The sequence below is a fragment of the Diorhabda sublineata genome, chromosome 6, assembly GCF_026230105.1.
Source record: "Diorhabda sublineata isolate icDioSubl1.1 chromosome 6, icDioSubl1.1, whole genome shotgun sequence".
Classification (NCBI taxonomy): domain Eukaryota; kingdom Metazoa; phylum Arthropoda; class Insecta; order Coleoptera; family Chrysomelidae; genus Diorhabda; species Diorhabda sublineata.
The window spans coordinates 30,919,267-30,945,333 of NC_079479.1; the positions used below are offsets into that span (position 1 = coordinate 30,919,267).

The 26,067-nt window shown below is 31.6% G+C and overlaps 2 protein-coding genes across 8 annotated transcripts in view; one reads left to right on the forward strand and one right to left on the reverse strand.

Annotated features, from left to right (window-relative positions):
• Nucleotides 1-1,656: 1,656 nt before the first annotated feature.
• Nucleotides 1,657-26,067, reverse strand: part of LOC130446109 (calpain-A-like) — a 42,942-nt gene continuing 18,531 nt past the window's right edge. For 2 of the 4 annotated variants that reach the window (XM_056782183.1, XM_056782184.1), the window contains 11 exons: nucleotides 24,306-24,474; nucleotides 23,076-23,257; nucleotides 22,703-22,956; nucleotides 21,900-22,063; nucleotides 21,515-21,732; nucleotides 19,316-19,358; nucleotides 18,155-18,290; nucleotides 6,697-7,002; nucleotides 4,768-4,895; nucleotides 4,347-4,542; nucleotides 1,657-1,942 (listed from right to left, as the gene is read on the reverse strand). In XM_056782183.1, the coding sequence (XP_056638161.1) occupies nucleotides 1,857-1,942; nucleotides 4,347-4,542; nucleotides 4,768-4,895; nucleotides 6,697-7,002; nucleotides 18,155-18,290; nucleotides 19,316-19,358; nucleotides 21,515-21,732; nucleotides 21,900-22,063; nucleotides 22,703-22,956; nucleotides 23,076-23,257; nucleotides 24,306-24,474 (1,882 nt within the window). In that variant the 3' untranslated portion in view covers nucleotides 1,657-1,856. The remainder of the gene's footprint in view (nucleotides 1,943-4,346; nucleotides 4,543-4,767; nucleotides 4,896-6,696; nucleotides 7,003-18,154; nucleotides 18,291-19,315; nucleotides 19,359-21,514; nucleotides 21,733-21,899; nucleotides 22,064-22,702; nucleotides 22,957-23,075; nucleotides 23,258-24,305; nucleotides 24,475-26,067) is intronic. The other 2 variants (XM_056782182.1, XM_056782185.1) reach the window with 2 other exon arrangements.
• Nucleotides 8,207-17,983, forward strand: LOC130446108 (intraflagellar transport protein 122 homolog). 4 transcript variants are annotated; one of them, XM_056782177.1, is made up of 14 exons: nucleotides 8,207-8,384; nucleotides 8,474-8,656; nucleotides 8,925-8,993; nucleotides 9,593-9,947; nucleotides 10,034-10,259; nucleotides 10,629-10,834; nucleotides 11,464-11,661; nucleotides 11,728-12,051; nucleotides 12,746-12,952; nucleotides 13,051-13,375; nucleotides 13,549-13,840; nucleotides 14,281-14,646; nucleotides 15,135-15,429; nucleotides 17,135-17,983. In XM_056782177.1, the coding sequence occupies exons 2-14, from the start codon at nucleotides 8,598-8,600 to the stop codon at nucleotides 17,849-17,851; spliced, it is 3,639 nt and encodes a 1,212-aa protein (XP_056638155.1). In that variant the 5' UTR covers nucleotides 8,207-8,384; nucleotides 8,474-8,597; the 3' UTR covers nucleotides 17,852-17,983. The 4 variants fall into 4 exon arrangements, with proteins under 4 accessions (XP_056638155.1, XP_056638159.1, XP_056638156.1 ...); XM_056782180.1 differs by having other exon boundaries at nucleotides 8,245-8,335; XM_056782181.1 differs by lacking the exon at nucleotides 8,925-8,993 and having other exon boundaries at nucleotides 8,212-8,335.

Consider the following 26,067-nt stretch of genomic DNA (forward strand, 5'->3'; position numbering starts at 1 on the left):
TTATTATTATCTTTTGATCTGATTTACCCAAAGCTGATTCTCCAGAGATAGTTGTGATTTTCCTGGAATTATCCAATATGAGAATGTGAGGACAAAAAATCCATACAAACTGTTTGCTTTAATTCAAACATTTGCACTTTATGAAACACTCAGTCGGTTCGCTTTAGCAGTTGGAAACCCTTTGATGCTGAGACTTCTAAGTTCTGATTTTTGTTCCATGTGTTGCTTCTTAGAATATTGTGCCGGTTTTTTTGATTTTTTAACAACATTCTGTTCCTTTAGTGTTTTTGTACATTGACTCCCAGTTTTCCGTGAACCGCTTTAACCAAAGCTTCTCTTTTTTATTTCTTTTCTGTCTAATCCTGATACTTGGAATATTAGACAACTGCCAAATTACTAGAAACAATTAACATTATATTCTCAGTGAACGCCTACTGTACTATTTTGTCCCCACACGCTTAATTGTTCAAGTTTAATCTTAAACTGTTTTTTCGTACAAAGAAATTCTCCTATCCAGATGGATCCCAAGATATTTAACTCTCTCCTTCGGTGATATTCTATGTTCGTTTATTGTGACAATAGACAGTTTCCTCTACTGTTGGTGAAGGTCACGTGGATAGATTTAGACTGTTTGACTTGAATTTACGATATTTTCAATCATTGCTGTAGCCTGTAGAAATTTGTTTGAAAGATTTGAAGATCTCCAAAATATAAAGCTACCAAAGCAGTGCCACAGTGTATATGTTGCACTAAGTAAATAGTGATGTGTATAAAAGAGACAGAAGCGGACCCAAAAGGCTACCTGGAGTATACCGTAGGATGTAAAAAGAGGAAATCATTCAGGGGAAAAATTCTCTGATTTTGTAGGCTCCTTTCGAAGCTAGCACGTTCCTCTTGTAACATGCTTCTAAATAACTTAGTTTTAATTGATATTTCGTGTTATTCTAGGTTTTAATAGCTTTTCTAACAATTTACCCAGTATTGGGAGTAAACTGTTTGTTCTATAGGAAGTAACTTCTTCGGTCGATTTCCCAGCTTATTTTGGTTCTAATAAGGTTATAGACCAGAGACTTTTTGAGTAGATTAACGTTTTGTTGTCATTTTTATGAAAAGGAGGTTCAGTTGATAAAGATCAGTTTCTGCGGCGTTAGGTTGAAAAAAAAAGTACTTTTTGAATGTTTGAAAAGTTTTATAACATTTTTTTCGAAAATTTTATTTATATTTTGTAACCTTAAAGAGATAATATAAAAAACCTGAAAAAACTTAATGTTTGTCCTAATTATTTGACTATTCCGTAAACGATGTCGACGAAAACATTGGCTCATCTTCAAAAACCCCTTTTCAAGTTGCATTTTTTACCTTAATTGGAATATACTAAGAACTTGAGGTAATTTTATATTTGATATAAATATAAATTGATAGATAATAAAAATTATCAAAATCATAATCTAATGAGTCTGATTTTCCATTGGTGGTAAAAGGACCCCCTTAAGTATAACCAATAAAAACAATTACACATCTTGTAAACGATTATCGATATCTCGTGATTGTTGGTAAGCAAAAAAACAGATTCTTAGCATAATGTTTGTTTACTTGAAAACTGATAACCTGATAAATTTATCGAATACCTGGAATCAATTATTAGTAAAACACAAATTCGTCAATAAATATTTATTTATGAGTCAACAATTGAACAAGAAAATGTATAAATTTGTATATATTGTGTATATAATGAGGAATTAAACGTTCTTAATACTAATAAATCTTACTAACAATTTTGAAACGAGCATACATTTCCAAAAATAGAAGAAAAAAGCTTCATTTGAAATTTTTATATATCTAACAAAAATATATGTTTAGGAATAAAGAGTGTTTTCTAACCATTCATCTATCGAGAAACTCGCATTTCTTGTTGAATTTGATTGTTTCTTTTTGAAGAGTTCTAGAAAGACAATATACATAATTACAATCACAATTTATTATGTCATACGAAAAAAGTATTTCTTCTACTACCGTACGTAAAGTACGTACTTTAGACACATATTCGAGCAAGCGCGGATCCAGGGGGGGTCATGGAGGTCAATTAACTTGGTTTTCTGTTTCAAAGTCGATGAGGAATTGAGGTTTATAGTAAAAATTGCGTAAAATTCGTCATTATTCTGTCAAAAACAACGCAATTAACTTTTATTTTGTGGGTAAAAGGCTTAAAATGCCATATCTTTGGGGGAGGACTTGTCCTAATACTAATGACCCCCCCTTTGTAAAAACCCTAGATCCGCCCTTGTATCCGAGTGCGTAAAACTTACTTTAAGCAGTACTGCGTTTAGAAAGTTATTTTTGATGCATGCCGAAGAGAAAAGTTGACATATTTAATAACACAAATTCGACTGTTGTTTTGTTAGTTTGTTATAATCTTGATTAAAATATTCAAAAGACATCAATAAAAGCGTAATAGTTGAACTTACTTCACGCACTAGTACATAAAGAAAATTACCATTAAACTTGTTTATTTGGATAAAATTTTCGATAGTAGAAAAAATATTGTATGCAATTCGTAAGTAAAGGCCATTTTTGACTCATGTGATTGTCTCATTTGGCTACTTTACACACTTGTTACATGAAAAACTATTTAACTAATTCATAATTCTTATAGAAAAATAAATGTGTAAGGTCACATTTTTGTAAGAAACGAATTTATTGCTTCTAAAAATATTAAGTATATATTTATGAAGCTCCAGTTTTATTAGCAAGCCCTAAAAAACATTTTTTTCTTAGACTGTTCCACATGTTTCCTATATTCGGAGTCCGGAATGTCTCTAATTAAAGGCCATTTTCCTGGGCAGTGCTTTTCAACTTCAAAGTCTATTTTCAAGGACATATTACATCCCAATTTATAATATGCATTCAGCATTTTTTTGATGAGATCAGAATATTGCGGAGATCTACAGCCACCAAAAAAAGATTTCGACAACTTTGACAAACACTATCAAAGCTTCTGTTTCTTTTTCATTTAAGGTGGTAATACATGACGGATCTTTGATTAATTTGTTATTGCCCATGGCTTTCACAAAATTTTTGATTAGCCCTAATTTAATATGCGAAGGTAGTAATATTATCTATTTGGGGCTAACTACCGCATGAAAAGCAACAATTTTCCATGTAGCAAGTTTGTAGTCCTTAAACTAAAACAACAACTTCCAAATCTGCACAGATTAATCATTGGTGTTTGTTGTATTCCATCTTTTCTAACACTAGTTTTATAATGTGACATGTTTCTTTTAAATGAGCTCCGTAAGCTAAAGGTACTAATGGAATAATTAGATTTGACTTTGAGGAATCAATGAAGAGTCTCCATTCCTCTGACCTATGTTTATAACCCAGTATTAACATGCCCTCTCGTCTTCCGTAGATTCCACTGTTTCAGTCTTGAATTTAACACTTCAGTATTTTTTGGGGCAAATTTAAATACCTTATGAGATCACGAAGCTCCCATTAGTTAATCAAATGTGGTGCTTGAGGACTGACAGGAGCTGTAAATTTGTTTCAGTTCCTTCGTTTCCAGAACCTCATCATCATAAACTGTAAAAGACACAAGGACTTCTTTTGAATGAGGGACTGTTTTTGATACAGAAAACACCACCGCATATCACTGGTTTGCCAAATGGCATTGCTGAACATTCTCCATTAAACCGACCCGTCGAATTTCTGTGACACGAGATACAGCAGATGTGTGGCACCCAATATTTATCCTGATTCCGAATATCCAGGTTGGAATATGCACGAAAGCACTTCTTAATTAAAGGTGTAATATCTCTTTTTGGCTTTCAGATGCATATTTACCGCAAATATAACAAAAAAGTCGAGAGGGTTAACACATTTGCGTGACATTGTACACGATTCAGCTGTCAATCAACTTCCAAAAATGACTTCGTGAAAGTAATTGATCATAACTCCGAGCTACTTACAAAATTTAACGGTAATGTGATAATTTAATGAAAAAAAATATTGGAAATGATTTTAGACGTGAAAGATAAAAACTGAGATTTTTCGAAGCGCCACCAATAAAAAGCAAAACAGGTTTGGCTCGAGTGTCCTTAAATAGGCCACCAAATGTGTTAGATATTTCACAGTTTTTTTTCTTTCCATGTGTTACTTCTATGAGAGTAACTATTGATAAATTTCGTATGCCCTAGCCAGAGACGAAAAATAATCACTTGGTGTTGTCTGTTTGGAAAAGGGAAACCAATTTTCATATAAAGGTTCAATATCGCATAGTTTTGATTCACTTTCCGTCCAATGAGATCGCCATAGTGAAATGGTTTGTTTTTATAATGTATGAAACTTACCAATCATTGTTTTCAATTTAATAGCACACATCATGAAATCTTCAAAGTCCATCTCACCGTTTCTGTTACCATATCTGTGCATCAAAATATTCAGTATCTTATTATTCAACCTGAAACCCGCTGAATTCAAAGCTTGTCGCAACTCGAAACCGCTAAATGTTCCAGACTGATCTTTATCGTATAACATCCAAACATTCTAGAAACGATAAAAATATAAGTGGCAAATGATATTGACATATTTTATTATTGCAAAGTGGTGAAGTGAGCCCTGCCATAAATTTGGGTGACTAGGACTTTGTCAAAAGTTGTAGCCCACTCCAAAATCTAAGTTGAAACTTGCAAGTACCGACTAATTTGTTTAGTTAGTGTTTGGGGCATTCCGTATACACACATAATCGGTCATTATCTACCCATTACTTACCTTCCATTGTCGAATAGAGTCCCACAACTCTGTGAATTCTACAAAGCCCAATTTTCCTGATTTGTCTGTATCCAACATCGAAATCATACTTCGGCAAACATCTTTTGAGAAACCATCTACTTTCAGTACTACAAAAAAAATTCTTACTTTAACCAACTTTTCAATTCAAATGCAGAAACATCAATAGCCTTGAAATTTAATGAATGAATGTGCTTGTTCTTATTCAAATCCACCTAAAAATTCAAATAATATAATGTATGAATGTATCTACGTTTACGAGAATGGTCCCAGAAGTACCTGGCCCAACCAAGAAAATTTTAGACAAAAATATATTTATTTTTCAAAGTCATCTCCTTTTAGCACTTTTCCCAGCAATGCTCAATAAGTTCGACACCCTTTTCATAAAAAGAATCGTCATAAATTGCCGACATAATCTCCTCATTGTTGGATAATATTTGACACCGAGCCATTTTTTTCAAGTCTGGGAACAGAAAATAATTCAAGACGGCGAAATCTGGCGAATAGGGTGCATGAGGTAACAATTCAAATTTTTATTCATTAATTTTTGGCCATTGAAATAGCGGATGTGTGAACTGGTACATTGTCTTGATGGGGTAACACTTTCTTCTTAGCCAAATGCGACAGATTTTGCTTGATTTCATCGCTCAAACAACACAATAAGATCATATGGTACTCGTCGTTGATAGTTTTTCCTTTTTCAAGAAAGTAAATAAAAATTATTCCACGCGCATCCCAAAAAACCTGCATCCATGACCTTGCCTGCAGATGGAATGGTCTTTGCCTTCTTTGGAGCTGTTTCTTCCTTTTCAGTCCATTGTTTTGATTGTTCTTTTGTTTAGAGTGTGAAGTGATGGACCCACGATCTTAAGATGTCGATGTCCATGAGGTCTGCCTGCTGATCTTCTAGTAGTTGGCTTCTCCTTGAATGCTTGTTTAGCCAGCCGATCCACCCCCATTTTGTCGACATTTGCCTTCCAATCTCGCCTTGTTTGATCCTGTTTGTATCCACTCTCGTTTCAGCTGCATAGGTTAATATGGGACGTACAGCCGTCTTCTATATACGCATCTGGCTTGCGGAGGACATGAATTTGTTGCGCCATACAACGTCGAATAATCTTCCGGAGATTCTGGGTGTCTTTTTAGCGTTTTGCATGCTTATCGCCTATCGCTGATTTGTAACCTAACCAATCTAAAAAGCATCCGTTGTAAATTGTCTTCATCTTTTGTTATGAGGAACTCTCTGCTTCCCACCGCGCATCTTCTTCCTGCAGTTTTGACTCCGTTTATTATGCGGTCTAGGACAAGGATGAAAAACAATGGACTTAGACTGTCACCCCGTCTACTTCCTGTTGTTATTAGAATGTTATCTGTGTGTTGACGTGTTTTATTCTTATACGGTTTAGTAAGTTAAGTTCCTTGACATTTTTCTGTGAATGCGTAAAACATCTTTGAGTTTTCCACGTCGAAAGCCTTTGCTAGGTCAACAAAGCCATAGGCCCTTATTTACTTTTATATCACTTTCTGAATACAGAGAATTTTCGTATAAATAGTAGTTATTCCATTGCAAACAGGCTAAGATTTTTTCATTTGCAGATACCTATGTTTTACCAATAAATTTGAGCACCCAATCGAGCACATGGGTGCGCATAATTTCAAACGCATGTTCCAAACTGCTCTTTTTGAGATCAAACAGTCGCTTGCCCCTCAAGAACCACATAAATAATTGGGCTTCATGAGCTTTTAAATTAACTTTAAACACAAACTGTAAAATTGAGGTTATGTGACAAATACGAAGAGAAAGTTTGTCCATTTATTATGTGGTAATTATAACGACCATGCAAATACAAACATACAAATGTGTGCTACTAACAAGTGCAATATTTTTTTTGTCATGCATTTTCGACCTACCAGTTAAAGCTGATCTCAAAGGAGTTTCTGTGGCCTTTGATGTCAGTAAATCGGCCAAGGGAGTACCTTTACATAATGTTCCACAAAACAAAGCCAAACATGATGTGAACGAATTATTGTTATTGGCAGTAGAAGTTGTAGTGGTTACTTCCTGGGGAGGTTTATCAGGCAGTGTTATCTTCGGATCTTTAATCCTTTTTATCTTTTTTATTAAAATCACATCGTCTGAATTTTTGTTAGGCGCCTCATTCAAATCGTTTACAGTAGTTTTTGGTTCCGTAGAGATAATTTTCTTTCGTTGGCGATCTTGTACAAAATATAGAAATGATCAATATGACAGTATCCAGCTTCTTAAATGTGAAAAAAGTTACGATAACAAATTCAAATTTGAAATAAAAAACAACAAAAATCGAATAGAGCTAATTTGTAAGTCCAGACAAAAATTGGTGATATTTAGATATCTATATCAAAATATACCTATGACATAATTCAATTGGGAATATTTTTATGAAAAATAAAATCTGAGTTATTCCATTGAGAAGATATTTAAGTACCAGTTAAATCAAAAATATATTTAAGTTTCTGCTCGTTTGCCCAGTCATGAAGGTCATGACTTCTTTGGAATGTTTATATTCTCTTTTTTTATTGTCTGCTTTCATATTTCTCGATCTTTAGCGTGGTATAACGATACGTGAAGAGGTTGGTCAGACCATCTCATAGGCGATCGGAATCTACTTCTGTTTTCCCCGTACTTCTCTCATCACTATAAGTCTGTCTGTATTGTCAACTCGTCTTCTAGCTACGTGTCCAAAATATTGCATCGACTGATTAGTTTTCCTTACAGTCCAGGCGATCATAAGCAATTCCCTGTATCACCAAAATCCAAATGAATCGATATATTTGCCCTACTTAGTTGTAGGTGTCCCCGATTTTGAGCCGTACGAAAAGATAGAGAGTACCAAATTTAGGTATCTGTATTAAAATGTACTCATTAAAAATATAATCGAATAGAGGTACCGAATTGAAGCTGCATTGTACTTTTTAAAAACATACTTTAATTGGAAATATATTCATAAAAAATTAACTTTGAATGTTTGCATTAAGAGGTTATTTAAGTACTGATTAAATTGAAATTATAATTCATCTACGACATTCATACGTTTTATTCTACTATATAAATTATTTACGATAAATAGAAATATCTTACTGATTCACCGAAAGAACCAAACCTCTATTCTATATGAACATACCAAAAAATTACAATTAAAAATCTTTAAGGCACGTCTAGAAGTTAAAAATTAACATTTCCAACAAAGATTTTCAGATGAGGAAAAAGTATTCAATCGAAAAGTTTAATATAATAATCGATTTTATTTTTGATCTTTCGAAATCACAGAACTCTAACTGATTACGCTTCAGTGATTACAGAATCATAGATTGATGAAATAAATGCTTAACAAAGACAAAGAATTATTTCCTTCTTGCTCTATCTTACAAGGCTTGAGATTTTGCTTCTCTCTTTTTCAAGGTAAACAACCTGTACGCTTCGTATCCACCTGTCCTTTTAATTTACCCGTTTATTCAAATAATAAAAATAAACTTGTGAACAATAATTAAAAATATAGTTATTAATGTAAAAGTAAGTAAAATATATTATTTGGAGTAGTTATTGTATCATCAGCTGCAAGGTAAGTTTGTTCATCTATTTAAACTTTTTTTTCGTTAAATTTGTGTATGAAATTAAATAATTTGAGATTATAAAATGTGCTTATTTTAGATATATTACGGTGTTTCCATAGTAACGTTCTTCGATGACAACAATGAAATAGTAGGATTGAATTGATAATAGTTCTAGTTAAACTTACTAAAATGGAAATAATATAGTTACCAAGTTATTCAAAATGAGATATATACCCAAGTGGGTAGACAAAATACAGGATACTGAAAAGACTGCTCAGAGGTGAGAGAGCACATTTAATCTTGTTATACGTACTTAGTTATTTTAATTTAGCACCTAAACACAATTGGATTTTAATTCACCTATATAAGTAGCGAAAACTCAGTTTTCAGCACATTATAGCTGGGAATAGAGGATATCAATTTTCATTTATTTCAGTTAATTGAGAAATGCAATAATCTAGTAACGTTACGTATTTGTGAAAAATAAATTATATTGAGTTATTCAATGAGTTTTGGCAGTCTTCCTGAAAATATTTAATTTCTTTCAGCCCATCAAAATCGGCATTCTCATTCCGTTTAGGTAGCAGTAAACCACATCCAAGTACTAGACAACTGAGGTAGTTATATTTTTATTTGCCTTTGTAAATGTGATGTGAATTACTTTATGCTTATCCCCTTTTACTTGTAGATTAGAGTATTTACCAAATGCACATTGTTTTTATTCTGAAATGTTATATATAGTTTGTGCAAGGAATAAAATAAGAAACATTTTTTCCGAAGTTTACACCTTAAATTGTAGTACATTGTAGTGTTAGTAGGATAAAGATAATATATTTACAGTTTTTATAAACCATTTCTAATTTATTATGCAACAACTATAGGATGCCACCGTACATTTCTTTATAATTTTTTGATTAAAAATATCTCAAGACATATCTGCTTGTTTTATACAATGTATGGAATGTTAAGCAATATATGTTTATAATTTTCACTTCTTAGAACCCTTCTTACGTTTTAATGATGGTTTATCTTGATTCTATATGAAATATATCTAAAATCAAGATAAAAAAAATATGTTGCTATTGAGTAACTACAGAGACACCACAATAGATAAAACATCTATTGTTGATAATTAAACAATCTACCGAAACAATTACTATTACTTAAATTATAATACATTTATAAAATGATAATTATATAATATTTTTTCTTTCAGTATTTATGATTTGTGTTTTAAACCAGATGGAACGCAATTAATTGTGGCAGGTGGGCATCACGTTTTAGTATATGACACTAATGATGGTACATTAATTCAACTCCTCAAAGGTCATAAAGATAAAGTTCATGCTGTGTGTTATGCCAAAAATGGGGAGAAGTTTGCTAGTGGCAGTGCTGACAAAACGGTTATTATATGGTCGAATAAACTGGAAGGATTATTAAAATATAGCCATGGAGATTCTGTACAATGTCTTGCGTTTAATCCTTTATCTCATACTTTGGCGTCATGTGCCTTATCAGATTTTGCATTTTGGAGCACAGAACAAAAATCCGTTCAAAAACACAAAATAAATGTAAGTTCAACTACTTTTGATAGATCTTGAATCATTGTTTTGTAGGTTTTTCATTTCATTGATTTAAATTCCTCAACTTGTTTCAGGCCAGAATTAATTCCTGTTCATGGACAAATGATGGTCAATATTTAGCTTTAGGATGTAATAATGGAATTATATCGATACGGAACAAACAAGGTGAAGAAAAACATAAAATAGAAAGACCAAATAATCCTGCTATTTGGGCTTTAAGTTGGTGTCCCAATAGAGATGATCCTAATGATACTCTATGTGTCACTGATTGGAAAAAGAATTTATCATTTTATACTTTAGGTAAGTACAAATTCATTAGGTACCTGGGGATAATTCATAGGTAGTTTTGACAGTGTTGGGGAAGCTTCAGGGTTTACTGTTCATTAAGACGTTTGATCAACTTGCTTCAAACTATCAGTGTGCTAAGCTCCAGCAAAACTGACCAAAACCCGTCCTCTTATGATACCCTTGGACTCTTCAGGGGTAGCTTTGAGTGGGTTGGGGGGTTTGAATGGAGAAGTATATAGTATAATAATTCATTATTGAATATCAACTTTTCCAATAATGATGGCAGAATTTCAGAACATGTACATATTTACTGCATCCCATGTATATCAAGAAATATACCTAATTTCACATTGGTTCAATAATTGGAATGTACAATTTTAGGTGGGAAACTTATTGGAAAAGAAAGACAAATTGGTTATGAAGCATTACGAGTAAGATATTTTGCACAAGGTGAATATATATTGATCGGCGGATTAAATATGGCTTGTACAATGTATACCAAAGAGGGAATTAAATTAGGTTGTATAGGTGATACACAGACTTCATGGGTATGGAGTTGCGAAGCTCATCCGAGTGGAAATTTTGTGGTAAGCATGTAGATTAATACTTTTGTTAGATGTAAAAAAGATAGTGATGTTGATATGTCACTTTCGATAATGAAAATATTTAGTTTTTCATATGCTATTCTTGCTTTGTTAAGTTTTTAAGGCTTTAAATTTCTTTAGAAACTTTCTCCCTTTTGATATGTGTTACTGAACAGTTTGTCTCCTCAATACTTTGTAGATACTCCCTACAAGTTTGTATCCCTTTTATTATGGAACTACCTTTCTTTTTGTGTACTATTACTCTAGCTAATAGGACCATTTCTTGTTTTTCATATAATTGTATTAATTATATCTACGCTCTTCTTCTTCTTCTCTACCTTCACTTCTCCATTGATTTTTTTACATTCTTCTTCTCCCACTTCTGTTGGTTTTGTATCCTATCTTGATTCAATGGTTAATATACCATCATGAGATTATATTTAGGAGAAAATAATCTTGTATATTAATAAGATATGGGTAATAGGAAAGCAAATTCAAATCTATTCCAAAATTTAATAGATGGTTATAATAACAAATTTATTTGGTTCAGAATTACCTTGTGGGGCTTCTAAATTTCATGTCATTTATTTAGGATTACAGTAAATTGTAGTATACAGGAAGAAAAATTTTAGGCTGTCGGTTGTGAAGATGGAACTGTGTCTTATTACCAATTGGTCTTCAATATGGTACATGGATTATATAGAGAGAGATACGCTTTTAGAGAAAACATGACTGATATTATAATTCAACATTTGATCACTGAACAAAAAGTTAGGATTAAATGTAGAGATCTAATCAAAAAAATTGCTATATATACGGACCGTTTGGCGGTAAATTTACTTATATAATAATTAAACAATATTTGAATAATTAAAATACAATAATCGATATTTTAGGTACAGTTACCGGAAAGGGTCGTCATCTACGAGTTATACTCAAAAGATAGTAACGATATGCATTATAGAGCTAAAGAAAAAATAACACAGAGATTAGAATGCAGCCTATTAGTAGTTTGCTCGGAACATCTTGTTATATGCCAAGAAAAAACACTTCTTAGCATGTTTTTTAATGGGGAAAAAGAAAAAACTTGGGCGTTTAAAAGTCCTATCAGATATATTAAAAACATTGGTGGACCTCCTGGCAAGGAAGGTTTATTATTAGGTTTGAAAAACGGACAAGTTTGGGAAGTGCATCTGGACAATATTCATCCATTGTTAAAAGTAAGTTGAGATGAATAATTCTCACTGGTTAGTATTTTCTGCTTCTAAATAGTATAACATATTAGATAATTTTATAATATCACTGTTCCCTCGTTTTTTGGCTCTAGAAAATCGACAAATGATACGATGTTAATGATTTTTTTTTAAATATTTGTTTTGACGGTGAATTTATGAAAAAAAATTGGCAAATATCTCAATTGAAGATTTCATTTGATTCTTTGACTTTAAATGTTATCATAAACCTACGAGTAAAATGTCGATCTTCACCATTTTTTTTTTGGTAAATTGAATTTTTAATAATGGTAAACATTTATGCGCGTAGTTAGATCTTACTAATTTTGAACTTAACCCAGCTTCAACTTAACCTAATCTTAAGCTAACCTCAACTTAATCTTATTCTAACCTAACTTTTTTTTTGAATTTCATACTATATGGAAAATTCTTGGTGAAAATTTGAATGAACTGTTAAAACAATGACATAGTTATGTTTCTTTTTTTCAGATCATAAATAAAAACAAAATCTTCTATCTGTAAAACTAATTAGGTCATTATGGGTACATTTAACATACCACAATGAATTAATTTGTCTGTTGATTTATGTCATATCGCTATTTCGCGGCGTTTTAGTTTTTATACATGGAATTTTTCTTTTAACTTGAAACTTTTTTGAATTATTTGACTTTCTACATTTAAGGTTACAGTTAAAGAAGGTATTAGATGTATTGATTTGAGTCAGCTGAAGCAAAAATTAGCTGTTGTTGATGATTCCGGCTTATGTCAAATATTTAATGCTGTAACAGGAGAATTGTTATTTCAAGAAGCTAACGCTAACAGTGTGGCCTTCAATAATTTATTCGAAGATATGCTGGTTTATAGTGGAGATAATACTCTTTCATTAAAGGTAAATAATCGTTTTTCACAAAAAGTAATTTTATTTTGAAATAAATAATAATTTTCTTATTAACTAGTTTTCCAAATTTTATATCTCTCGTTTTAAAGGTTGTGGATTTTCCTGTACATACTCAAACAATGAGTGGATTTGTAGTAGGTTTAACAGGATCCAAAGTTTTTTGTCTCAACGGTTTTAGTATGAATACACTAGAACTACCCCTCAGTACCCCGATGTATGAGTACATTGATAAAAGAATGTATGAAGAAGCTTACAAAGTTGCGTGTTTAGGAGTTACACAAGGTGATTGGGAAGAACTGGCTCACGCTGCTCTTGAACATTTAGAATTTAAAATAGCTCGACTAGCTTTTGTCAAATTACAGGATTTTACTTATCTAGAATTGATCGATGATTTACAGGAGCTTCATCAAAAAGGTTTGTAGTTATTCAATTACGAAATGAGGAAATATTAAACTATGTTGTTGACAATAAAAAGTACAAACAATATCATTTTTGATATTGTCCTTCCTAGTATGTAATTTCGAATGGTTTTTCCTCGTGAATTATTAATTTTCATTATACCTAACCTAAGAATTTTGTATTTGTAGGAAATTATCCAAAAGAAGTAATGTTGGGTGATATCTTAGCACACAAGGGTAAATTAAAGGAAGCAGCAAAGATATATCAAAGAGCTGGGCATGAATTTAAAGCAATGACAATGTATACTGATTTAAGGATGTTTGATGAAGCCCAAGAATATTTAGGTACAAATGACAATTCAGATTTGATAAGAAGAAAAGCGGATTGGGCGAGAAACATTAATGAGCATAAGGCAGCAGCTGATATGTACCTTTCTGTTGGAGACACAGCGTCTGCAGTACAAATTTATGCTGACAATGGGTTAGTTAATATAATTTAATTAGTAAAAGATTTATTTTCATAATTATGTAATTAACATTTGTTCCTTCGTTTTTTACCTTGTGAAAGTCAAAAAAATCATTTTTTTTACGTAAATCAGCAATCAGAATCAAAAAGTATTCTAAAATCTAATTAGCTGGCTTAAACTCGGTATCTCTTAGTAAATCAATGGCATGATAAGGGCTCTTTCAATGAAGGGCCATCTATATTTCATTTAAGATCTATAGGGAGTCGTCTTTCTCCTTGTGGTTCTAGTACGTTTACACTCTATATTAAAAAAATAAGTGAATAAGATTCATCCACATTTATGGTGAATACGATTGTAATCGCAACTCAACTAGATTTGATAGAAAACATTTGTATAACAAATATTCTATATAATATAACTTTCAAGTAACCACCTGCTACGTTCTTTTTTGTAGATGGGGTGAACAGTTGATAGATTTAGCACGAAAACTAGAGAAATCCGAAAGAAGTATTCTCATGACTATAGCCAAACATCTGAAACGATTAAAATATTCGTCTGCAGCTGCCGAAATCTATCGAAGACTTGGAGATTCAGAAGCCGTACTCCGTTTACATGTTGAAGCTAAAGAATGGAAAGAGGCATTCTCCCTTATAAGGGACCAACCGCAATATAATGTTTTAGTTTATTTACCATACGCCCATTGGTTAGCCGAAAACGATAAATTTGTTGAAGCACAAAAGGCCTTTCATAAAGCAGGAAAATCTCAAGAGGCATTCAAAGTATTTATCCAGCTAACAGATAACGCTGTTTCTGAATGCAGGTATGCAAATTTTTAATTTATTTGATTTAAAAGTATTATTACTTGTGGATTGATTTGACTACTAGAGATGAGAGAAATCAAAACATTCCAGTCCATTAGGGGATTTGCAATGTCGCGAAAAAAATTTTGATTTGAATCTTTAGGTACTTATAAAATCCTTTTATTCAATTAAAATGGTGTACTTTTTGTTCCTATTATTTTATGACAAAAAACTTCACTTTAACCTCAATAATTGATTAAAATAAGCACCATAATTAGCACAAATACACTTTATATTGAGCATTTTACATGTACATTCGCCATAGTCATATACAATGGTAGATTTACCAGTAGACTGAATAGGCTGTACCCTAGGGTGGCAGATTTCAAGGGGAGGCAAATTTTATTCAAATTTTTTAACGATTCAAAAAAATTTAGAATCATTTATTTTTAAAAAATTTTTTTTCAAATTATAATCAGATTACTTTAACTTATGTACCATATTTCAGATTTCAAGATGCAAGTTATTACTATTGGATTATGTCGAGGCAATACTTGGATATGTCAAGAGAAAATAAAGAAAAAACGGAACAATATTTAAATTATTTTAGAATTAACGAAAAACTAGCAGAAATCTATTACGCTTACAACACGATACATAAATATTTAGAAGAACCGTTTACTTCATATATGCCTGAAGCGCTTTTTAATATATCAAGATTTTTATTGACAGAAGCAACTGGACAAAAACAAAGAATTAAAGGAGTATCTACATTTGCTATATACTATACATTAGCTAAACAGGTGAACAACATACTGTATTTAATTGCTCTGATTATAAAGAATCACAGATAAACAAACCAATCAGTTTCAACTCTTCATAAATCCATAATTAGTTTAGGTTGATCTAGATTGGTCGAGATTCACTCAGAGGAAATCATTCACATATCAATTTCTGTTTTACCGAAAACTTGCTAAAAATGTTTTTTTTTTTAGAATTTATATCTTCTATAAACATATATTTGATTTGTAATTAACTCTTCTTGTTTTATAGAACAGTTTGATGTACTTATGTGTGTATAGTTAATGGTATAATTTACACTACAGCCTTAAAGATTTATTGTTTTCTTTTTCTTTCTGTTACATTGAGGATATCCAATGTTTATAGCTAATCTATTAACGCCACTCCTTTCAGAAATTTCTATATCTAAAATCTTCTATTTCATAAGCCTCACACTTTGAGACCCCAGTTAATATTTCTAAATCATAAGAGTACCCTTGACTGCCCCAAACCCTGTATCCCAATAACTTTTTCACGTCTACCTCCTTTTCTAGCATTTTCTCTATTTTGCTGTATCCGATTCCACAAATGTTGAAGTGCTACACCTCTACTTTGACAAGTCTGTCTGCTATTTGATTTCACTCCACTTCAGTGTGTTCTGGAACCCATGAGCTAATAATTATCTGGGCATTCCCAAACTAGTATCTCTTTTAAGTGGCAATTCAACTTTCTGAACATGCTGTTTTAAAACTAGGGGAAAGTATATGAAGTTTGAGGTCGCATTTCTGGCGGTTTAGACTGGTTTCAAAACGAAACGTTTTCAAAGCTTTTATGGTTTGGAATGGAGTACAAACAACCAATAATACTCTACCATCACTAACGATAAGTGGTAGAATGTATTTACAAGAATTGAAAAAAAAATTAATTGTCTTATTAAGTATTAGAATCAAGATCGATCATTATATTATGAAAAAAAATCAAATCTATTCTTAAAAAAATTAATCGAAACTTTTCACAGGTTGACTTAAGTCCTAATAGATGTTTTGCCATTTCCCTTCTGCAGAGGCGAATATAAAAAGTAGCTGTCTGTACAACTATGTGGTTTAATACTTTTGGCGTATTATCGAAAAATTGCATAAGTTGTCATCAAATCGTGTTCATTTCATTATTTCTGGTGTTCCTGGTGCTTATTGTTATAGTTTTATTAAAAAATAAATCATCTTGTCAAGACCACTTTAAAAATAGACTCTGATATTAATCCAACTTCTGTAATATCTATACCATCACTCCCTATCTTGAAATTTTATATTAATTTCTAGTAGTGTGATTCCGGTTTTCTAAAATGCTTTTCCTAATTCAAAAACAGACCATAGAGACTAATAATAATAGTTATTAATTGAAAGAAAATCAAAATATGAAAATTGATAAATCCATCAAATGATTACCTTGTCACTTCTAAGAGTCATTATTTGTTGTTAGAAAAGGTTTATTTCAACTGATTCGAAAAAAATTCAAATCAGTAATTTGAAATCTTTGAGGTAATATTTATTGTCATTTGTTAATTTCACATTTGTTGAAAATATTTGGTTTCATATCTAAGTTAGATTTATGGTTGGTTCTTTCCATTAAGGCTGAATAAATTCCCTCATACAGATTATTTAGTTTAGATTTACTATTTCATAAACTGCTTGTACCATTTACAAGTTTAATAATTTTGAATTTTTTTAGGCAAAAAAACTAGGTGCTAATAAGTTAGCCAAACAACTTTTCGACAAAATTACACACCTGAGAGTACCTCTCAAATTTCAAGAACAAGTCGAAATAGCGACAATATCGATTAGAGCGAAGCCTTATAGCGATCCGGAAGAACTACTACCCATGTGTTATCGTTGTTCTACTTACAATCCTCTATCAACAACAACTAACAGTTGTATAAATTGCGGGGAAAAATTTCTTTATTCATTTGTAAGTTTTGAGTTGTTACCTTTAGTTGAATTTCATTTAGAAGAAAATATAAGTGATCAAGAGGCATTGAGACTCATAGAAACTCCAGTTGAAGTTAAAAAGGAAGAAAATTGGAAAGAAAATATATCGGAAACCCAGCAAACTCTACAATTAGAAGTTCCACCTGAGGAGGAACCTGATCCATTCACGACTAAAGTTACAAAATCTGATGAATTTAAACCAATAACGGTTGGAAGAAAAACGTTATTATCTTTGGATAGTTCAAGTATTTTAATCTGTATGTGGCCTCCTCCACTACGTCACACGTATTTTAGAAACTTATTACCTGAACTACACATAACGATGTGCAATTTTTGTTTCAAATGTTTTCATATCGATGACTTCGAACTACAGATGTTGCAAAACAATCATTGCCCATTCTGTAGAAATTCAAATACCAGCTCCCCAACCCCCGACAACAATGAGGACATTATTGTTTAATATTTAATTTGTTATTTATATTTTTTAGCCAAAATAACATTTAGGTATATATATTTTGTTAAGCGGAAAGTTGAAGAGTAAAAATGTTATCTGTATTCTTGCTTAATATATTTTTTGTTTGTTTTTATCTCAGTATGAGCTAATGTTTTGACCAGATAATTATAGTTAAACCAATCCAGAACCCTAAACTATCGAATTTTGGTTATTTCACACATTTTTAGTATCAACAAACTATATTTGAATAAAGTCCAAATAATTTTTTTCATTTATAAAAATGTGTATGTAACAAGGAAAACATCTCACCTGATTTAAGTGAATAATCTAAAATGTCTTTTAATTCCATCCAGTCTACTTCTTTGTCTTCTCCAGCAAGTCTCAGGAAGAATTCATAAACTTGATGAAACTCTTCTTTTTCTTCTTCAGATGGTTCTGTATTTGCCTGAAGGAACAATCATTATGTGCAAGAAATTTATCAAATTCCGGTGAATGCAACGGGCAAAACATAGCATAAAACAATTTTTGGAAATATATACAGCTAATAATTAAGATTCTAGGGATTCTATATCCCATAATGTGAATATTCCCAAATCATACATTTGTTTCAATGGTAAACACTTGGAACCAAAGCTAATGAAAGTAGATACTCCATATTAAACAGTGTCTTGGAAACTATAGAGAAGGAACAACAGCTTCTGACAATGCGCTGAACTTGAATGAATAGAGAAGAAGAGAAGAGGATGAAACACCTGAACACACAATTTTTGCATACACTGAGACTGGAAGCAATCTTCCTGAAACCGTCAATGCTCTGAGACTACAAAGACCTGTGAGACCCTAATAAAACAGGAATAATAGATCTTTTAGGTCTCTGTGCTTGTACAAACTTCTTAGATTCTTGGTCTATTTCCAATTGTATCTACTTTAACGACATATAATTTTTTTGTAATTCATTAACTAATGAAACAGTTAATAAAGTCTCGATACCTTTCCCCTGTTTTAAAGATTTCAATAGATTCAGTGAAAACTGACGTTATCCATGTATTCTATTATCAGATATTATCCAATTTTGAACTACTTCTACTTCTATGTACGAAAATCAGTAAGGATTTTGAATGCATGTGAAAAAAATACTGTTGCATTGCTAATCAAATTATGAGGGATCTTTTGACATTGAAAAAAAATATAAATGAAGTTCAGCCAATCAATTTTTTGCTAGATCACAATTAGTTGGTACCTTTTTTATTACATGCAAGTTTCAATTATGGTTACTGCAAGCCGATTGCGAGATAATAGAGGAGTACCATCTGTGTAGATATTATTGGGAATTCTCAGTCAGTTTACTATTATTACAGTTATCTAATATTATAAATAAGAGTTTCAGTTAGTTAACATAGCATTTAAAGCAGCAAAAAAAATAGAAGCTCAAGCAAAGCTGTCTATTTATGTTTATTTTATTAAACTTACACTATCCTCCACTTCACCAAATCCTACATCATCATCATGCTCCCTATAAAAATTAAATCGTTAAAGCAAAACATCAAAGCAGCTTATATTAACCTGCCTTCAGGGAAGGGGGTTAAAAAATATACATGTTAAAATAACAGCGATTTTGAATATATTTTTTATTTTATTAACTCAATGTTATTCATTCAACATTTAAAACTTTTTTGTACAAATTTAAAGCTACATGAATATTTGTTATTAAACAAGAGCAAAAATATGACGAATAACTACGTCCTAATGCAGATTCAAAATTTCTAAAAAATCAAAAATATTGTCAGATAACTACTGTTGGAGCAACACCCTAACATCTGAAGTAGGTTATTTATTGTAATAATGAGAGCGTATAGATTCCATAAAATGTTCAAATCTGCACTAAGAGATTTTAAGATTACTTTAGTTGAGTTTCTTGTATAAATTCACAATTAATAAAAAAAATAGTATGTATATATATAGCCACCATAAGTTTAATAAATATTTGGAATATCTAAAAGAAAGCTATTTACACTCCATATTTTGATATTGAGTAATCATAATCTCGTTTAATACAATCGAAAATAAAATACTACAGTTTTCCGCTTTGTTTAAATTGTGAATCCTTCATTACATTTCCCGATAAATGCATTATAAGACAAACTGTATATAAAAAAACCTTGAATGATTACCAATGCATAACCTGGAAAAAATATTTGAGAAACATATAATCGATTTCCTTATAGAAAGGGTAATTAACTTCGAGCGCGTCGGATTATCATTACGGGGCATCATTGTGCCCTGTTGAGTACCTCAAGCAAGAATTAGTACTTTTACATGGACCGTGCGTCCAGAATAACTGATCGGTTGAAGTACTCGAGAATAATTAATTAAGGTAAGGTAGGTTAATTAAAATACAAAAAATTATGGGGTTTATTCTGTAACTTTTCAGTTATTTGTAACCATTGGGTTATTAATATATTTTATATTAATATATATATTAATATAAAATTAAGCTGGTTGAGTATTCTGTATTGTTCGGTTTTAACCACCTGGTTAATTTTTAACGATACGGTTATATTAACGTACCGAAGTTCCCTACAAGTTTGACAACGTTACAAAGTCCTTGTAAATGCAATAGTTCTATATTCTACGACTAAAAACCATCTCATCACCTGTCACAGATGTCAAGATAAGTTATGACTGCTATTTTTGGAGTGCTAAAAGATATTTATTCTCGACTATAAACAAGGAAAACCCTTTAATTGAAGGTATTATATCCCATAAAATGTCAACAAAAACACATCATTACAAGAATTTTTTTTCACCACTACAATTCATCAGCACATTGATTCAAAAGCAACCGAAGTAAAGTTGGAAGCTCTGGAACAACTGGTGATACTGTATGATCTTTTGACCCTTTCATAGGTCTCTGTTTCATATCGAGCTTGAAGCACTAGAAAGTCAATAGTGAGTATTGGTGATTAGGTAAAATAATGTTTGAATTGATGAATTAAAACCAAATAAAAATATTTTCTTATCGGGACGGAAAGGTTAGCATACGAGTATATGACAAAACTTGTTTCGTTGAATATTTCTTTGAAAATTGTAGAAATATATAAGTTTTTAAATAAAAAAATTCGAGATAATCACAACTTTTTCAAAAAATGCGAACTGTTACTCTTATATCTATAAAAAATTCGAAACTATTTAAAAAGCTTATTAAAGAAATTGGTAATTCCTTTAATTGGATCGTTATTATCATTATTCCTAGGAGGATAATTAGGATAACCACCTGGATGTTGATTTGGAGGAGGATAATACCCTTGTGAATAACCAGGGTAACCTGAATATCCTCCTGGTGGTCCTGAGTACCCTCCCGGTGGTGCTGAATATCCTGAATTATCAGGATATCCAGGTTGGCTAGGGAAACCGGGATAATTTTGTGGAGGTTGTGAATACCCTCCTGTGTGGTAATAAGGATTAGGAAAAGAAGGAGCATTAGGTTGAGGATAAGTAGGACTATGAGGCTGTGGATAATTAGGATAGCTCGGATATCCTGGACTTTCAGGATAAGTGGGGCTGTGAGGTTGAGGGAAAGAGGGGGCATTTGGTGTATCGTCCTCCTCTTCCTCCTCACCCACATCATTTCCCCGAATATCTTTTATGTTATCGTAATTATATCCATACTCCATGACGTTTTGTTTTTCTGTAAACACTCTTAGTAGAAATTCGCCTTCTTCATTGGGATCGAACGTGGATGGTACAATACAGTAAGTTCCTGGTGGGAGCTTGAAACGACAGCTAACTTCACGTAAATTAACGAAGGACGGAGAGCGTGCCACTGAAGCGTTGTATTTAAAGAAGTTCAAATCTAACGGTTTAGGAAGTCTGTCTGGATAAGATAACTGAAATAAAAAAATTGTTAATGCTCGCATATTAAGAATAACGGTATTTCAAAATCTCTTACAAACACAAAGATAAATTTTGTATGTAGATATAGAAGATTTACATTCGAAAAAGATTTATCAAATTTTGTGCATTAATTCCTCTATGGAATTTTATGAAAACTTACATGGTATATGGCAAATCCAATTGTAAGTAGGTCAGCCCCTGATTGACGCAATTGTCTTCTATTTTTTTGCATCAAGGCTACGATCATAGTACATTTGTTTTCATCGTCGTCCTCGTCAACATCAGTCAAAGTAATTCTATATTGAGGATTATGCCAAAAGGAAGCTGAAAATAAAATATGGCATGTTTACATACCGTGAAATGGGTTTCATAATAATTAAAAAAGTAATATTTAAAATATATATCAGATCCACATAAAACTAACATTTGAGATTGAAACTATGAACGTTATAGAAATCTATGTATACTGGGATACTAAGTTTCGGAACCGAATAGGTTGTGACAAAGGTGACAAAAGAGTCTATCCGTGAAGAATATAATAGAAACCAAGTTGATTAATCTCGAAATGGAATTAAAATTACAATTAGGAAATGTTATTTCCGAAACAAAAGAATAATCTCATTTTAAAGTTCTGGAACCATTAGCGATATTCATACTGAACAGTGTGACAAATGCTACCCCAATATGCTGTTTGGTCCTTATGTCTTCCAAAAATGGCTTGTTCATATCCAGATTTAGTATATCAACTTCCAACGAAGTTGGAAACGTTAGTGACATTTATACTATCATTACATTGAAATGTCTATTCCTTTGAGTCTTCTAGAGGTCATAGTGTAACTCTGAGTGTTTTATAGTTATAGTTCAATAGGTAAAACACTTTTACTTTCGTTACTGAAGGACTTGATTATAGAAAAGCGCATCAGTCAGTATAGTTGTAGTAAACAGGTTATAAGGGTTACTTACTAAGAAAATTCCTGCATCCTCCTGCAGTCACGCCCCTAACCCATTCACCTTCAAATACAGACATTTCCCATTTTTTCTTATCCTCTTCTTCCAATTCGGCTTCTGACAAAGAATCGGGATTCAGGTTACATATTTCTAATCTACTGAAGTTCTTCATGAAATCTTTAAATGACATCCAAAACTCGCCATCTTTATCAAATGTGAGACCCAACTCTTCTTTTTCTTCCTGAGAAATGAAGCGCCATTCTGGTGCTCTAAAATAAATTATTCAAATTTTCAATATTAACACGGTTCTCTATAATAGGGTTGTTGATAATAAGGAAAGTAGCTGGGTATTTATTTTTTTATTTTTTCATTATATAAATTTACTTACTCATCACTCCAGGGTCCATTCCATTCATCTTCATTTCCCCATGGATTACGTAATCTAAGTAAAGGTATTTTACCGGAAACATTTGGTGTGTGAATTTCTACATATTTAACTCTTGTTATACTGTATGCGTGACCTCTTATGAGTCCTTGTGGTGTATGAGCTTCCAGAACGTTGGGATCAGGCTGTAATGAAAATGATGGAAAGTTATCAATTACATTGAAAATATGAATTTGACCAAAACAAAATATGCAACTTAATTTTATTTTTCTTAGATAACAATCATGCTATTTTAAATTCAACGGATACCATTGAGATTATTTGATATTGTCTACTAATATTTGACAGTAATTTGGTTGAAAGTTATTCCAAATTTCCTAAACTGTAACCTATTTAGGAACTGTGTGAATTGGGTGTAGTTCGAAGTTCAACTAATGCCTAAGATGCTCGATTAGGGATAGGACAACTTTAAGGTCATTTAAAACATGTACCGTGATTTTACGGATTCCTTTGTGTAGCTATCTAGTTGAAATATAAATCCTTCAACTGGCAGTTATCAACATTGACAATACAATCAATGAAAAGGTGTCTAACTTAACCTTCCTTGTACAGCAATCTTCTTATCTCAAATTTCTTTATTCCAGAAGAATGCCACTGAAGTTGAACTCAGGTATGGTATTCTTTTTCATTTGCTGTGAGATAAAAAAATTGTATATATAAGTATAGCTTGTAAAAATTTATCCTTTAGAATCCACATCCCATTTTTTCATTAAAGTGATTTTTTTAATTGGTCTACTAATTGTATGGATCCATTTAAAGTAGAAGTTCTGTAAATTTATTTAATAAGGACCAAAAAGTACTCTCATCAACACCATCAGTTTTATATTTTGTTCTAATATTTCCATTTTGAAACTTTTCCCACAGTTGCTCGAAGAATATTTAAATTTTGAGCCATTTTATGTCATGAAGAACCTTTATTTTGAGTCATAACAATTGAATTTTGTAAATAGTTAGTTAAAAATTTTTAATGGACTTTTGAACTATGTTAAAAGAATTTTTTTCATGTATAACATCTACATGATAAAATTAGAGTTATTAATTGAAATATTAAGAAAAAAATATATAACATTGTTAACATTGAAGAACTACAGGTAACAATAACTGGAATTAACTGCTGGTTGATAACTAGTAGGGGTTGAAACATGATTGAATAAACCTTGTTAATAAACTTACTTCAATAGAACATCCCATAAGTGAACACCGTTCATAGGCCTTAAGTATAATTTGAAATAGGTTAGGTGGAGCCGATTCCATTTCATACATTTCCGATACTCCACCAGTAAAATCTTCCATAGCCTCACATGTGGATCCTCCTTTAAGTGCTTCATAGGAACCATTCAATCTGAAATGTCAATTATTTAAATCTTAGTTACCATTACAATCAGGGTTTAAATCAATGAATATACATTTCAAATATTTAGCTTTGAGCAAACTAAGGATATTTTTCATTATCCAGTTTTAAAATTTTCAAATAAAATAATTCAAAATTTCAATACATTGCTCATTTCAATTCATCTACTAAAATTTAAAAATCACCAAAACCTGCATGATGTCCATGATTAGTTGGTACAGAATATCATGGTAAGGTTGACACAAATTGATATAAGAGTGCTCAGCAGTTACATGTGATATCAATTTTTGCACCTACTGATCCAAGGTAAAATTGATGGAAAGTGAGGGATCGGAAGGAAGAAAATATCTTGGCTGCGAAACATCAGGTAGTGGACAGGACTACACGATATACAATCCTTAATACACACCACAAGAAATAGAGAAGCGATGGAAATGTTAACGCGAACATCCATTAGTGAATATGCATTGAAAGAAGAAGAATAAAAAAGTATTGATAACACAGGCTTGCAATGAGAAAACTGCATGAGTTTTTTATACACTTTCTTACAGATTTTGATGTCCTAAAACCGAAAAAAATATTTAAAAAAGTTCATCTCATCAATTTTTTACAATACTTAATTTCATATATTTATTTTGTGTAAAATTCTTATTTAGTTGAAATTTTGTATTGTATTTTACAACCTCAGTGATGTAGAGGACTCATAAACATTTGCTCCTCAGAATTAATCTAGCACAGTCTTTTCATTTGACGAGGATCTTCAATGACCTAGTCAGAGACTTGGATCTTTCAAAAGAAGCAGCCGAATTGTTAGTTTCAAGGTTAATAAAAACTTTTTATCATCAGGTACCTCATTTTCTTGGTACAGACATCGAGATGGAGAATTTACTCAGTATTTTACTCAAGAGGTTTATTGTAATAATGTTCGTAGACTCACGAAATGATTTGAAGTAGAATATGATTAATCAAAATGGCGTTTATTTGATCTTTATCAAGTCTAAAAATACATAGTAAATTATAACGTATCAAACGTTGCTGAAAATAAACAGTAAAAACTGTTGGAATTATTGTAGTTATTACCACGAAGTACTAGTCCGGTCAAAGTGTGTTAACTTCCAAAAGATGGTAATATTGAACCCCTAGAATTGACACATCTGCAGAATTATTAACTGTTTCATTCAATTTTATGTATATCATTTCGCTGATGGTTCTTTTTGCAAATTAATGTTCCTTATTCAGAATTTTCACAACATCAAATGTTGTGACCATCGGTGAAATGATGTTGGGTCAGAGCTGTTTCATCTTTTTTGTTCTTATTATGTTCTCGACAATCATATTCATGCTGGTATATTCTGGATTTCAAACACTGTTTAGTCATACCGATGTAACTCTTATTGCAGTCTAAGCAATTTATTTTATATTGGAATGCATTGACTGACATAATGTGTATGTATTGGTTTCTTCAAATAACTTTTTCATTGTTCTTCTGTTTTATACAATAATGTTCTTATTTGTTTAGATTAGTTTGTCTTATATACAGTGTGTCCTAAAAATGTATGTACACATGTATAAATATTTATATTA